At 37.7% G+C, this 16,850-nt stretch overlaps 1 protein-coding gene across 2 annotated transcripts in view; it reads right to left on the bottom strand.

Annotated features, from left to right (window-relative positions):
- Window positions 1-1,017: 1,017 nt before the first annotated feature.
- syn2b (synapsin IIb) overlaps window positions 1,018-16,850 on the bottom strand; it is a 58,735-nt gene continuing 42,902 nt past the window's right edge. Inside the window, exons 6-14 of one of the 2 annotated variants that reach the window (XM_030777861.1) lie at window positions 15,267-15,329; window positions 14,841-14,983; window positions 14,109-14,183; window positions 13,476-13,578; window positions 6,708-6,860; window positions 5,917-5,983; window positions 1,587-2,111; window positions 1,448-1,496; window positions 1,018-1,248 (exon numbers count right to left, since the gene is read on the bottom strand). In XM_030777861.1, coding sequence (XP_030633721.1) covers window positions 1,119-1,248; window positions 1,448-1,496; window positions 1,587-2,111; window positions 5,917-5,983; window positions 6,708-6,860; window positions 13,476-13,578; window positions 14,109-14,183; window positions 14,841-14,983; window positions 15,267-15,329 — 1,308 coding nt within the window. In that variant the 3' untranslated portion in view covers window positions 1,018-1,118. Of the gene's footprint in view, window positions 1,249-1,447; window positions 2,112-5,916; window positions 5,984-6,707; window positions 6,861-13,475; window positions 13,579-14,108; window positions 14,184-14,840; window positions 14,984-15,266; window positions 15,330-16,850 lie in introns of both variants that reach the window. The other variant, XM_030777860.1, reaches the window with a different exon arrangement.

The following is a 16,850-nucleotide window of genomic DNA, read 5'->3' as shown; positions in this document are numbered from 1 at the left end:
GCCAAAAGTGCACTGAAGTATAGCATAGTTTCGGTTATATAAATAACAAAGCACCAAGCTTAGGCCGCTGTTCTGTATCTGTCAGATCAGATACCACTCCTTTAAACGTGTTTCTTCACATATGTTAAATGTGAATACATGTATATCGTAATGTGGGGTTACAAATACATGTATAGCTGCATTTACTGTTAATGAGTCCACCGGCTGACTAAACAACAGCAACAACAACATATAACAACATATACATTGCTGGCAAATTAGTGGAATGACGCGCCACATATTTATTGACACAAGTACAGAAAAAACAACTGTCACTGGATCATGCAAAGCAGTACTGTGTACAGAGAAAACACAACATGAACAATATGGAGCCAGAGATAAAACGAAAATATAAATTATACTCCTGAGATGTTTCACATACAGTACAATACAATATGTAAGGATACTACTATAAACATGGCACTCATGGATAACATGACATACTGATAAGTGCTGCGGAACCCAAGCCACATTATGGGATATGAGGCATTCTGATGAAATGCCATAACTGCATTCAAATTGACCAGTCCAAGCATTGAGTACTGCAGAATTCTTAGGAAGAAAAGTGCTTGAATTAAGGTCACATAGAGGTATTGTTGAACTGATGTCTCATCGGCTAATAATAACAACAGACTAACATCTACTTCTGATATACATATGGTGCATGAGATCAAACAAGGGAAACCAACCACGGATAATTGTCTTTTTGAGGGGGAAAAACACACTGTCACGATAAGGCTACAACACCAAGGGGAGAACGGACAGCTCAGCTCACATCACCTGTCTGATTCCAGCGGCTGAAGCTGGCCGTCCTGTCAGAACCATGCATTAGAATCTGAACAATGCCCTCCTTTCAACATAGCGTTTCAGACCAGTGCAAACCACATACGCAGACACCGACACCTCGTCAGGACAGTCACTGCACATCACACTCCATTTGCTTATTGACATTCAGACATAAAGAGCAGAGTAGGGAGGATGGTATAATGTATACAGCTGCAGAGGGTTAACCTCAGATAGAGATACACTGATTTCAGTAAAGTCATCGACGGCCACCCTTTTGGCCCATAGACCAGCCACTAGTCAGAGAACAGGCTAGCGAAAGACTTCCTCAAGTTTCGAATAGTTTCTGCCTTGGCCTCGTCCTCGTTGCTAGAGCGGAATGTCTCACCAAAGGCATTGAAGGCATTGGTCAGGGACTGGGATTTACTGTAAAACAATCACATGAGAGAAAATAAGAGGCTTATTCATTGCAACTTGATCATTTTTATTGATGGCCAGTCAAATCTTTTTTAGACACTGCCAACTGTAGTATTTCTTGAAAAAAATCAATAACATCATTACCAGAAACATCAAAAAATATCAATATCATAACCTTAATAAGCCAAAGTATGAGAAAAGCGCTTACTTTAGAAGTGGATGGGTTGACTTCTGTTGAGGTGGAGGCTGTTCTTCAGGGGGAGGTTGGGCAGGAGCAGGGGCAGGAGCAGGGGCAGGAGCAGGGGCAGGAGCAGGAGCTGGGGCAGGAGCAGGGGCTTTAGTGGGAGCTGGGGCTGGAGAAGGGGCTGAAGGTGCTGCTTCTGCAGGGGCTGTGGTCTGAGCTGGAACCTCAGTTTGCGGTGGGGCATCTTTGAGTATGGGCTTAGGCTGCAGAGGAGGCTTAGCAGGGGACTGGGGCTGTGCTGAGCCTGAATCAGCCTGTGCTTGACCCTGCACTGGGGCCTGACCTGTGGCCTCAGGCTGGACCTTCGGATGCATCTTAGCCAGAGGAGGGGTCTGGGGCTTTGGTTGGAGCTGCGGTTTGGAGTTTCGGCGAACTGGAGGCACAGGTTTAGGGGGAAGTGGCTTGGCAGGTTGCGGTTTTGGGGGCAGTTCCATTGGTTTTCCTGGTGTAGGCACAGCTGTCGCCTGAACCTGGGGCTTGGGTTGCTGTGTGGTGGGAGCAGGAGCTGCCTTAGGCACAGGGGAGGGAGCTGCCTTGGGCACCGGTTCCGGGGCAGGTGCACTGGGGGCTGGTTCTGAAGGAGGTTCTGGAGTCTTATTTTGCGATTCTTGGGGTTGCACTGGGGCCCCTAGGTTTAGTACAAAAGAAACTCATCACATTACAACATTTTCACATTGCAAGGATAAAACTGATAAAAAACAAGCAACATTTTAAATCCAGCACCAGTTCAAATGTTTTATTTTCTCAGGTAACAGACAAACAAGCTTCCCCCCAAGTCTAACCAAAGTAACCATGGGTATCAGATTGAAGGTCAGAGCTTTGAGGTAAAGACACAACAATCATGTTCACAGTAGGAAGCTGGTCAAGATGTGAGAAACTTCCTGGGATATCCAGGAGAGGGAGCACAAGAATGAAGGGGGAGAGAAGTGAATAATGCTTAGTAGTTCATAAGAAACAAAATCAAGAATACATCACTTACACATACTGGAGTATATGTATGAAGGTTTTGCTGGGAAACACACATGCACACACAAGAAAATTATGATTTTGATTTAGTTTACTTAAGAACATAAAGTTCCCAATAACTGATATGGGCGTGGGACCCAGTATGATTGTAATCATGATGAGAAATACTGATATGCATTGTTACAACAGCAGTCATATAAACAGATTGCAAACTGTTCTATAGCTTTCAAAAAACAAAGAGGAAAGAGCGTATGTGAGTTATTAACATTTCATTGTGAGTGATCAAATATTTTGGTTGTTTTGTGTGTGATATTACTGTTGTGTGATACGTATTGTGCTATTGCACTATCCATGATCATTCAGTTACTTTTAACGTTTTTCATATGCCATGGCTGCAAACTGATTACAGATCATATTCAATATCTGTTATCAAAATGGTGAAATCTTTCATATCAAACTTTGGCCCATTCCAATATATACAACCACCACACAATGCATGTTGGAGCAAAGGTATTAAAACTGAAAGGGGGTGGGAGTGTGACTCAGTAACACAGAACATATAAGTCTTGCAAAGGGGAGTTTTATTACTTTGGACATGGGGGGGGGGGGTAAATTAGATATACCAGGAGAGAACTTGAAGTATATCCCAAAACATTTTTGTTCAGTGCAAGTACTGGATTTAAAGAAGCATGAGCATGAACAAAGCCTTAATCACAGAGAAATGAGCCACGGACCATAAACAGTGTTTTTTCTGTAATTTTGTGAGAAGCTGAGGGACAGGTTTAAAAGCCATTTGGGCTGTCTTGACAGGTTCTATTGTTGGTAAAGACTTTGCTCATGTCAAGAAAGATTCAAGGTGAGGAAGAGAAAAGTGGGTTCATGTATCTCCTCTCCAAGTTCTCATCATTAATATGATTCCATAATTAATTGAACCTGGGGTGCTTGTCTTCATACTCTCCAAAAATGTTGATCATAGAACACATTGACATAACTGGTTTGTCAAAATCCACAAAATCAAAAAAGTTCTCTTGTAAAAATTCTCTATTCTTTGGTGAGATATCATGCAAGCTATCTTCACATGTAAATATATTTACTATCATTTAACATGCATCATGAGAACAAAACCACAAATCACAGGCCAAATATCTGTAGAGATATGAGCATTTCTACTGTTTTTCACTACTGATTTCTCTGTAAATCATCAAGACATACACAATTATAACATACTCGAAGACATCTCTGTTTTGTAACAAATGAAGCATCTAAAAATACACTGTTGAGATAATACAACTCGATCACAATTGATCCCTGTACTCTTTGTCAGTCAGTTTTCTTGTGTGTTTTGAACCAGGACACGCTTATCAATCAGAAAATGTAACAACAAAACATGTTCTATGAGCTACTATTGCATCGTGTAATGTCACTAACAAGTTTAGTTTTACCATATTACTTTCATGTATTATCATTATTTGCATATAAGAGTATTTATAAATCTTTGTAAGGAAAAACTATGTTGATTTTAAATCCTCTGGAAATACAGATAAATTCTATTGCATTTCTTCATTATTGTGATAATAGGCATAGAATGCAGCTGTCAAACAGCCACTGCAGAATGTAACAAATAGCTGTTTTTATATGATGCAATTAGAGAAGTGTCCAAGTTCCTCTCATAAGGATCACAATGTGTGCCTGCCTCACTCTCTCAAGTTATAGTATAAAATTAACTATGCAATAAAATCTGTGGAAAAGATTACTTAGAAAGGTTAAGAAGATTGGTAAGAAAGGTTAAAAAAATGGGTAAATTTTTGAACGATAAAGGGCCAGCTGAAATCAATTTTCCATTTAAACAATTTTATAACAAAACTTAAGCCTGTTGAAGTGATGAAATCAGATAACTCACTAGTATTTTCAGATTAATCTACATTTAGAACTAACTGTTGCTGCATTGGGCCCCTGTATTCTACACAAATGCAATGGGTGACATCTCCTTCTCTGATGATTGTTTGATAGATAAGGACAAAATTAATTAAATTTAATTTTGTGCTGTATCGTTTCTTACGCTGTAAGGCAATGGCTAATTGTGGTTTTAAAATTTAGAAAGGTGAGAAAAACACAAGGCTAAAAATATGGAACTTATGCAGTAAATTCTTTGATCTGCATTGGCTAGTTTTGAGCTTCCAATGTGCATCACAATAAAGCATCTTAATAAAATATTCATCTCTATAAAACTTTATCATTTTCTTGGACTATTTGGAATTTTGAAGTTTTGGATCAACTACACAAGTTATGGTTGTATTTCAGGACTTTGAAGTACAACTTTAAAGTATACTTCAGAAGTTTTAGGTTTCTAAAATACCGAAAGTTGGTAATATCAAAATAAAATAATAATAATAAAAATAATTTAAATTAATTCAAAAATTAAAAAAAAAAAATCATAACTGACCAAAACAAACAAACAAACAAAAAGACAAATAAAAATATGCTTGAGAAAGAGACTAAGAAAAATTTTTAAGAAAATGAGGGGCAATGTTCAGACAACAATTTTCATCTCAATTCTAAAAACCAGAAGAACTTTGTGTAAACAGCATCTTAATCCCCTAGAGTCTAGAGTTTGCGTGCTCATCAGTAGTGCAAACTAACTTCACCCTTCTGCAAACAAACATAACTGGGTTACAACCACCTTCAAAAATATTAATGCTTCTGAAAGCAAACTAACAGCACTAACAATGCAGAAAAAACAACATCTCAGTACATTGAACTGACACCGAGTATACATTCCACGTATGTCTTACATGTAAACACTTCAAATACAGTCTTGTCAAATACAATTCTTTGCCTGTCTGTATTACTCATGCAAAAATATCCATATAGAGATCTCCATATAAAAAATATGACACATACGTGTGCACACGCCCACACTTACATCCAAACAAAAGCAAACAAACAATTAAGCAGGGTGCTATTAAACCATAATTTGCCAAACAGAAATCAAACTAGGCATTATTTAAAATGGAGAACCGGAACAAAAGAACACAAACAAGTCTAAAATTCTTCACACTTCAGATTAACCACAAAGGACACAGTAGCACTGAACTTGGCATAGGCACACTTTGTTTTTTCTTTGCTTTTTTTGTTACACTGACAGCATTAGCCCTGAAAATCACAAGATGTGCAAAGAAACCAAGGCAATCATAACCACAAACACAGCAAGAAACAAGTGAACAATACAGTAGGATACTGCATAGTAAAAAACAAACACAGTCAAGGCCAACCTCCAAAAGACAGCTGAGCAGCACAAGCTAGATCTCTCACCACCTTATTCTGAAGTGCCATGCATGACAGACAACTCAGCTTTCTGTATATCAGAATCATTTTTTTTCCAGCCTTGCTGTGGATGATTCACTTTGCCTGGACTTGCTTGGGTCCTACAGCAATACCATTGCAGTCGAGAATGTACTGTAAACAACCTTGTGGGGGAGGACGCTGGCCTGGGATCTTGTTGGGGTCAGTTGGGCCCTCCTTTGCTGTGGTGCTCTGTTTCAAAAAAAAAAAGAAAAGAAAGTTGACACAATTTACGCTAATATCAGGAATATCAGGAGCTAGTTTAATTGTGGGGCTAAAGTTGAAAATTCAATGATCACACATAAAAATGGGCTTCCTCAAAATCTGTTCTAGGTGATCGGAGTTCTGCTGGTTTTCATTGCAATCAACACACTGTGGTCTAAGGTTGATGAATGCACAGACTTATTCCCAGTTGACAATCAGTCTCTAATTTTGAGTTTCCAGTAAAAATCAGCAGGGGTCCAGGACCAGATCTGAGGTTGCACATGATGTTACATATATAGAGTTAAAATAGTTTTAGACTCAGCTGCCTGCAGTAAAGACCAATGCATGGACCAAAGAAAGGTCAGATAAGTTCAGAACTAAACAGATCAGTGCCTGTCATCCCTTAATATAAATCCTTGGAAAGGATTGACCAGGATTTAGTGTAATGGCTTTTGCATACCACTAAGAACCAGTGTTCAGTTTTGAGCTTACTAGAATATGCATAGATGTTCTACAGCAGGTGGCGCTTAAGCCAAACACATTTTAGGAATACATCCATCAGCAATCCTGAATGCAGCTGTTTAATACAGAGATCCAAAGCATCCAGTCAATTGATATCTCTCTTTATGCCTAGAATTAGGGCTGTATTACAGAAACCCAATACTAAGAATTGTTGTTTTTAATAAATTCTAAGTGACACGTTCTAATGTACCTGTGGTGGCTGGACAGTGGTAGGTGGTCTTTGAGGGGAACGAGCAGGTGCCTGAGACACAGCCTGATTCATTTTGGCCAAAACTATTTCAGCAATGAGCTGTCTGTCCTCAGCCTGGTGTTCTCCAATCAGCTGCATGGATGAACCCACCACCTGGGGGAATGAGCAATAGGACATTGTTGACACTCATACATTACAAGCTGGATTAAAATTCATTGCAATATAAAGGGAAAAACAGGAAAAATAAGTTGTGCTCATTGCTACTACTTGCACCTATTTCAATGAAATTTTCCATGAAAATAACTCATGAACATTTAACAAATGAATGGCAAATAGCTTGCAGAAACAGTTTTTAACTTCACAAACAATATGGATATGGCTCCAAATTGGTGATCAAGTGTGATTCAGTAACATTCAGAATGCAACTTTGATATTTCGCGTTTCTCAGTCATACTGTTTTATAATGAAGCACATAAACTTCAGCAATATTGCACCATTGGTTGTCCTCCATTCATATATGCTCTCATCCATGCATGACCTATGCATTTATCCTGACCCTGTTAAGACTGGAATCAGAGTATGACCTATTTTGTAGGGGAGAGGATCAAACCCTATGGCTTGTGTATGCAGGGTATTAAAAGAAACACTGGACTGCATTTTTTCAGAGAGCAAGTGAAAGAGGACAACAAACATGAAGTAATTTTTTACGCACCAAAAGCTTTCACTGTCAGTCAACTATATTTACTGGTATAAAGAGTTCAGGTCCTCAGCTAAGCTATCTGACTTAATATACAACATTACAGACAAAGAAAATGGTGAAATTTTGTGAAAATTGTGAACTATCACTTGGATGCTCTGTCTTTTTTGACCGTGTACAAAGCTCTCTGCTACAAATTACTGGTGCAGAAACTGGTTCTTAGCTTCCCATGGACAGCTTGTTGTCTGCAGTTCTTTTAATCCCTCATCATACCAATTCTGCCTGGACAAAATTACAACCCTTACTCCATCTAGCTCCATTTTCTAAGCGACTCTGCTGCAGCTGGCTCTGAAGTTTTGGGCACTCTAAATATACTGTCCAGCGGTTTCTACACATGAAATGTCCCACACAAAAGGAGTAAGAAAGTAGAATCATGACAACCTGATATCAAGTGCCATTGTCTATATTAATCAGATTAATCTACTACAGGAATTGAATGTACTACACAATTATGAGCAAAAAAATGGACTGACCCTCTGACCCCCTGATATCTATATATAACCACAACTACTGAGCTAAATCAAGTACAACAACGACGTCTTTGAAGAATCATTTTAATAAAAGGAAACACACAAAGACCGATGCTTCCTTTAGAGTAATGAACCAAAACAGTTTTGCAGTACATGTCCTGGAGTTTTCTTTCAGTCCGTGGCTGCATTGCTGCCTGTGTGTAGTACAAACATGAGGGAACAAGGTTTCCATGGCAACCTGTGCTAGTCATATCATTTCATGGCAGGCTGTCATGAGGAAGCAATATTTCCATGGCAACATGCTTTTAGGAGGGAATACGCAAATTTTCCCTATGTTAATCCATCAACAGACAAATAGAGTGAATTTGATGTGGAGTGGTCATGTGCAAAGAACATTACCACAAATCTATAAGATACACAGTTGGCAATCTGTCTGTCTGACTTTAGATGCTTACAGGGTTTTAATGCCTCCTCATAGTGGCATCTCAAGGGATAGAGAAGGATAGGAAAAATCATGGCCACATCCTTCAGCGTATTGGGAAATGAAGCATCACATGTGTGAAATCCTCTCACTGTCCGACTTCTACTACAGTTTCCTGTATGGCTTATACTCTTGTGGAGGTCTAAGTTATAGCTTTCCAAAGACCTACTACTTAAATAATCTCCATGGGGATAAAATCATTAGAATAACAACAAATCCATAATCTCACTGAAATGTGTTTTTTTTCTTCAGCATCATTACAAATTCATTGAGGCCATTGTTCTGTCTTTGTGGAAAGCAGCAATAAGGACATGAAGCTATCAAGTGCAGGGTCCATTTTAGAAGGGAAAGCTCAGAGCCTTGAGAGTGGAGTCAAAGTATGAGGAAGACATGTGGCTTAAATTTGAATCACTGTCCTTATGTATGTAAATCAAATTTGTCTATCTTTGGGAAACAAGCAAAGAGATTCCCAAAGTACAAAAACAGATAGTACTTTTCCCAACTTGAAACATTGGACAGGAGATAATGTACAGACATGTGAGACTGGGAGTTAAGTTGTATCAAATATCAGTCAGGATTTTTCCCTATATGATACATGGATTGCATATGGTCACATGGCCTGCAAAAAATTCGCAAATTTGCACAAATATGAAAACGCACATTTCTTTTGCTAACAGCACTCAGAACTAAGGAAACTGTATTTTTTTAGGAGATTGTATAATTTAGGACATAGAAGACCAATGCACACACTAACAAGTCAAATAAATTAAATATATACAGTAGAAAAGTCCTGAATATGTATTTGATCAACCAGTGGTTTCCATTTCCATGACAACATGTTTTTAATCTTCGAGTACCCAGAGTACCTTACATTTATTGTGGCATTTGAAAAGAGTCAGATTTCCCAAATATGATCAAATGCCTTAGTAATAAGGTTTTCTGTTTTTGGAAAACATAAAAAAAACACACCCCTCTTCAGTCTGCACATTTGGAACAGCACCTCATGCTTAATCATCGTGGTCAACACCCTTAATTTTGCCATGTTCCCAGTATGCATGATCTCAGTCTTTTCAAATGCTCATGCTAATCTGAGACATTCTGTTTGTTGAGGAATGAAACATTGCCTCATTAAAACTTTAAGAATAACAACCAAGACAACTGAGATTAGCCTATGTTACACCGATGAGAAAATTAGATAGAGAGAGAGAATGTGAGAATAGAAAACAGACCTGTTTGTAGATAAAGATATCTACATATCTTTTTCCCTTTCATTTTTATTTATGCCTACCTTGGTCCATCCCATGTACTTCATTTAGACCAACTGAAAGATAACTTAAATTACCTATTTGATAAATATATTTATTCAAACAAAGTAAACTAGACTTCAAAGAGATAACTTTGAATGAAAGAATGAAAAAAAAAAAAAAATTGTATGGATGGCCACCTGTTTGCTTGTGCCTCAGCCCCAAACAAGCAATCCAGATTCTTATTCAGATCATACAAGTATTGAAGTACTTCTGAATATTTCATTTGCTTCTATGGTGATTTAAATTCAGCCCAGAACAGTCCTGCAGCAGTGTGGTTGTCCAAGAAGAGGGCTACTTACTTTGTAAATGAGAGAATTGCTAGAAATGCCTTTTAATACTAAAAATTGTCAGTCAAACACACACCACACACACACACACACACACACACACACATACGTATGTGTGTATTTATGTGTGTGTGTATATATATATATATATATATATGCTGACTGATAAATTGTATTTTCGTTGTCATCGCGATATGAACATGCGCGGTGAAAAAAATTGCAAAAGACTGCCTGAAAGGCGATTAATAAGAAAAATCATTTTGCACCATGCATTCACATTTGGCATGCGAACATTTGGAGCCCTGGATACATGGGCCATGCATACACTCCATGTGGCTAATCAGATGAATCCCCAGCTTGCTGTCAGCTACCCGCACATTAACTGGTGTCAATTTGGTGGCGACTGCGAGGTTAAGTAGTACGATGGCTGAGGAAGGAGAGAAAAGCGAAGAAAAGGTGGCTAAGGAAGACCTTGTGGTGAAATAGAACAGCACTTCTGCTATTTGGAATCATTTTGGTTTCAGGAGATACTACATGTTACACACACAGGTAGTGTGTAAAACATGCCGAACAATTTGTTCAATAAAGGCATGTTTGAAATTAGGAGTATTAGGGTCACACTGAGGGGGAAAAAATTCTGAGATTTCCAGAATAAGTTCGTAATATTCGTTCGTAATTGAGAATAAAGTCATAATATTACGAGAATAAAGTCGTAATTAAATGAGAATAAAGTCATAATATTTTAAGAAAAAGTCGTAATATTATGAGAATAAAGTTGTAATTTTACAAGAAAAAACATATTACTAGAATAAAAACGTAAAATTTCTAGAAAAAAAGCATAAGTTTTAAGAAAATATATTACCACCAGCAACCAACAAAACGCGCGAGAGGACAGTCAATGGCAATCTTTTCAAAGTCCTGATACTCATGATAGTGTGGTTCTGACATGCCAAAAGATTAAGTATTTTGTTATTTGTGAAACTTATACTAAAATATTACTTCACAAGATGCCCCACGTTCCTCATTTTAAGGCAGGCAACAGACTGTTCTTCTGATATTTCCCCTCTAAGACAAGAGGAAGCCTAAAATTATGACTTTTTTCATAATTTTCTTCCCTCAGTGTGGCCCTAATACTCCATCATACAAAATAATTTATTTAATTTCTTTATTTAGTGGGCATAGGCTATTCCGTGTTTGGGGTCTATGTTAGCAGCGTACCTATTAAAGCAGGAAGACATAGGAACTGTATAGCTAATATGCACACTTCAGTATCTGTTTATTCATTGCCAGTTATATTGTCATTGCAGTACTGAACAATGTTATCGCACATCGCTGGATGTTTATTTGCTTTAATTTCTAACTTTACCAGCGTTTATTGAACGCTCAGTGATAATAAGAGACCTGCGTTTATTTCACCTAAAGCCCTCAGACTTCTGCAAGTTATTGGTAGCTGAACTGACCAGGAAAATTCACCACCTTTTTTCCCCAAGTAGCCTACTTAACAAACATTATACAGCGCTCTTCGGTAGCACCTGAAACAGGAATCACTAATAAAGTAAGTTCAACATTGTCCTTGCAACCTATAATGGGAGAGCACAGTCTAAATACACTGTAAACCAAAACATTCAAATAACTTAATTCTATTAAACTGTGTAAACTTGAAATGTCCTTAAAAATTCTACTGACTTAAAAATGTTGAGGTGTTATAACACATGATCCAGTTTTGAGTTATGTAAACTAAAAACTTTAATTAATTTCAAATCACTTTTGGTTTATGTAATATGAAGTGCAAATTACTGAGTCACTATAACTTAAAATTGTGGAATTCCATTGTCGACATCAGCGCTGCAGTGCATTATGGGGCACCTCCGCTTGCACTGGACCTAGCGAACTTTCTACAGCAATTAAGAAGAGTTTTTAAAAAAGAAGGTAGTCACTACAGTCGTCGTTACAACTACTTTGCATTTGGTGCGGTGCTTTGCTGACAAGGCAATGGTGCGATGTTACCATCTGTGAGATAATGACTGAACGCCTCGAAGTCAAAATGTCACCTAAATATTAAGATGTTGTTCCGTGACGATCTTAAACCAGCATTGAAAAACAAGTACGTTCTTGTAGGATTCTAGGTGTACAGTTTGAAGCACCTTTATATCTTAAAAATATTTATAAAGTAACTTTGTAATGTAATGCGTCCAAGAGGAAAATTTAGGTTTGGTTAACTCAAAAAGTTCAATTAACAAGAATCTATGAGTCACACGAAAATACTTTTAAGTTGTATCTAACATGATAAGTTTAAGTTGTCCTAGCATGAAGAATTAGTTTATTATACCAAAACTCATAATGAGGTGCAATTTAGTACTTAGCACTTAGCACTTAGCACTCTCAACTTATATTTGTTTACTAACTTTTTAGGGTAATGAGTTACCCCAAAATTTTCAAGTTGATTGAACTTATTTGGGTTTACAGTGTAGCAGTATCACAGTGAATTCAGGCTAACATGATCCGAAAGAAAGTTTGTTTTAATCGTTTATGTTTAATCTAATTCGTGAACAGATGAACACGCATAAAGCAAACTGAATTTACTAAAACAACCTAACATTGTTTCTTTTTTTTTTTTTTAACCCATGTGCATTCCTTTTCATAGCCTGGAGAAACAAGGGCTACCTTTTCAAAATCAGTCTTGTTTAGTTTTTAGCCACAAAAATAAATATGACTACTGTAAACATTTTAATCCACTGCTCTTTCGTTTTATAGTCACGAAAAATAAACACCGGCACAATTTTCCTCTGCGTTTATTTGAGGCAGATGTTTATTTCACTGAAAGGGTTGCGTGATTAAGCCTGTGCTTATTTTAGACTCGGCTATTGTTTGAAGTTTTTCGGTGTATACCATCTCAGCTTTGGTCTGACATCCCTCTCACTCACAGCATTGAACGTAAAGCTTCAGTTCACCTTGGCCATTAAAGGGAAGGCAAAATGCCGAACACATGGTGACGGAACCATTTAAATGAAGTAGTTACAGGGGAGAGATGGTCAAGACGAACTGCTTGTAACAGAACGATAGATTCCTTGAAAATGAATGCCTATAATTAAACCGAAAGACACGTGTTACAGCGCTATGCCGTTCATCTCAGCCCAGAATGGAGAAATATGTGGCTGAGTCCTTCCAGAGTCATGCTCAACCCAGCCCCCCGTAGGCCGACTAATCGAATATTCGCTGCTGATTACTACCAAAGCTTCGGAGCCCAAAAATGGTGTTCAGGACAGCCCTAACATATACATTTCTGATTGTTAGAGCTAAGGAACTAATGATAAAGGTAATTAAAGAATCTAGATACTCAAAGAACGCAGTTGTAAACATGCCCACTTTGTAGTACCAGATCATTGGTTTCATCAACCAGCGTTTTAAACCATTTCTTTGAATTACAGTCTCATTTTCTAGGCCTACTGATTGGGATTCATCTCACCTCGGTAATGTAGTCTTTCCCATCCTTGCCGTTAATGGCTTTAACTGCACAGATATCAAGACCACCAAAGATTTCAGAGCAGGTGTCTACCCATAATTTATACCTGTGGGAGGAAAGAGAAAAGGAGATTTTTATTCTAAAATGCAACTAAAAAGAGATTCACCCCAACAAAACAATGAACAACTACTAAGTAACTTTCTGGAGAAAACTTTGTGAGACAGGGTCAAAGATGTGTCGATAGCACTGAGATGTTCCACCTGAGCAGATTGTATTACTAATTGGTCTGATCCTTCACTGGATAATAAGTTGTACAGAAATCTGGGCTGCTAGACAATAATTACTGCCTGTGGATTCCAGACAGCTTGGTATTTTTGCCTCTTGGCAATAGATGTAAGACCGGGATATTTCCTTAATTATGCAACTCTGCTGCTGTCTGAGACCCCTCTCACCATTCGTGGAGGAAGTGGGAATGATCTGTTGAGGGAGGAATTTTCAGTCATACAGAAGAACAAAAAGTGAACATGACTGAGGTTTTGAAAATGTGCCGCGTGAATAGCAGAGTTGCTGGACTCACCTACGCAGTGTGTTTATTTTTTCCACTCACACAAAGCTAACTGCTCGGAAGATACTCACTTGTCTGTCATTGCCACTTGCTCCAGCATGGCAGAGCCTGTGTTTGTCTTCCAGTTCCCAGAAATGGACGTCCTCCTGAAGGTTTCACACAAACAATTCAGAAAACCTACTAACTGTTACCACCTTTATTAAGGTATAATATATAACAGATTATATTGTAACAATTGTATATTGCCAGTAGTAAACTATATGCAGTATAGTGGGATACAGTAAAGCAGTTAGTTTTATTGAGTTGAAGAGCAGTACTTTTTATCGAGCAGAATAGTACTATCATTACAATAGTACAATAGCAAAACTCATATTGGGCTATTATGCCATAAAATATTAAGAGCTGGTGTTGTTTTGGGTGATTTATTGTGGTTAAGTAAAATTTGGGATGGGAAATCTCAAAATCTTAAAAAATAAAGAAAAATTGTAAAAGTGGTTCAAATATACAGTGATATGTAACATGATTCTTTTGGAATACCAAGTTACCCAGTAACTGCTACATTTTCTATGGCATAGTACTTAAACGCTGTGAGCATGAAACTGAATAAAAAATTATATGACCAAAATACCCGAAATTTCACTATGGTACTTCAGACATGGTACTAGACAGTCTACCAGACAATCTTGGCCAGAAAAAAAAACAAAAAAACAAAACAACAACAAAAAAATGTCAGATGATTGACCATCAAGTCAGTTTGTTATGCTATAAGAGATCTTAAGGCACATGTAAACACATATACTTACATGTATGCTTTGTAATCACTACCAATTTTTTGGACTCTGATATCATACTTGGCATCAATAAAGGGTTCTGTGGTGGTGTAAGTCTGGGTGATAGCAACAACACTGGCGATGTCTTGAAAATCACTGTGATTCTCAACTTTCACCTGTAAGCAAAGGAAAAGCATCAGTAATGACAAAACAGGGTCACATAACTGAAGCGTAACTGTTTTGCTGAAGAAACTCCATGTGAAATCTTTATAAATTTATATTCATTTCCCCTACAGTGTTACATTGTGGGTGAAATTAACAGAACAAAGCCTTGGCAGTTAATATAAATAGTTAGTGGACAGTTCAGGTTGTGAATTTCAGTTATAAATTCTCCAGTCTTAATGATTTCAACATGTTGTCAAAAGTTTTCATAACCTCCTGTTGACATTTATGTCTTACCTTTCCCATACCAGAATGGGCATGTCCAATTTTAACAACCACTGGGAATGTGGGCATGGAAATCTGAAAGTCAGATTTAAGGCACAGTTATTCATCATTCACCATGTCTTTCACAAAACTAACAAACTAACAAACAATGAAGGGAAACAACCATTGTAATTTGTATGTTTATCTTATGTGTTTGTGCAGTTCCAAACCTATTAACATGATAGAACATGCTTACTGACTCACTGATTACCAAACACTTGCTCATGTTGTAGTTTTGAGACCTTCTTAATAAACATGCTGTCAGCCTGTGGTCATGTGATTACACAAGTCTTTCAGAAAGACAAATTAGGAAGTAAACACCAGTTTGAACTCTGTGAGATTGAAGGTGTCTCAGTTTTACTGGAAAGTGACACATAAACTGGAAATATCTTACTTCTTAAATGTTCACTTAATTTTTCACCAGTTAAAGCTTTCCGTGAGATTTTAGTCAACTGGCATAAAAAAGAAGGTACAAAGGACATTTTGATTAACACCCTTGACCCACACCCTCTCTGCCTTTAACCAACTCATGTACTTATGTTTGTTTTTGTGTTATATATTGACATTCTAGGACTGAACCAGGATCTAGATAAAAAGACACAGATATCTGCATATCTACATATTGTTTAATTCAAAACAACATTCTTCTTATCCTTTGCTTTTCTGAAACATTGCCAGACACCCTTTTGCAGAGATATAACATGGAGTAGACATAATCCAGCCAATCATGCCAAGAAGCTCATACCAGGATGTAACCACATAATGCCATAATGCTTAGTTTTCTGTCACACACACTCACACACGCATACGCACACCCACACAGTAAATATGTTCTTTTACAGAGGTTTGGATTTCTCCTCTGCTCTGACAGTTATATTACAGCCTTCACTCAACATGATAAAATGTGAAATGTAAGGACCAAAACTAGACTGCTGAAAAATGGTATATTAACCTAACCACAAGAGGTTGCTATTAAATCCATCTTCAGAGGGAGACAACTGGCACACTTGTGCCAATTAACAACATAATTTACAGCTTTATAAAAGACTGGGGCCCTTTGGTCTAGAATTCAGATTGGTGGCCAAATGTGTGATTTAGTACGTATTCTGAGCGTTGAACGGTGTGTGTAAAGCTAAGAACAAACATTTTGAACAGGTGTGTAGCTTGCAGCTGTTTGTTTTCACATCCTGTGTGGCTAAGAGGAAAAAGGATATGGGTTGCATCGAACATGGCAATTGAAGAAGTAAAAGAATGATGCACAGGAAGAGAGAAGATGCTAGTCACGATTTTTTAACTGAATGGTCCACTTTAAGATGTAAAGATGGTAAAAAGCGCTTCAGCCAGGGTAACTAGTAAGTGTACTCTAAAAGGATGCAGAGGCATTTGCATTCAAACAATGCATTTCAGGAAAAATGTTTGACTTATGTAACAGTAGCTGAATGCTGAGCATTCCAATTTCCAAACTAAGCAAAGCTCAAGGAGGCAGTTAAAAAGTAATTTACATGATTGGAGATTTAAATGGCAGCATCTGTCTCCTTTCTGTATTGAATGACATTT

This window comes from Chanos chanos, chromosome 6 (genome assembly GCF_902362185.1).
Source record: "Chanos chanos chromosome 6, fChaCha1.1, whole genome shotgun sequence".
Lineage (NCBI taxonomy): Eukaryota > Metazoa > Chordata > Actinopteri > Gonorynchiformes > Chanidae > Chanos > Chanos chanos.
Note: the sequence above shows the minus strand (reverse complement) of the source record. Positions and strands in the feature narration are given on the sequence as shown.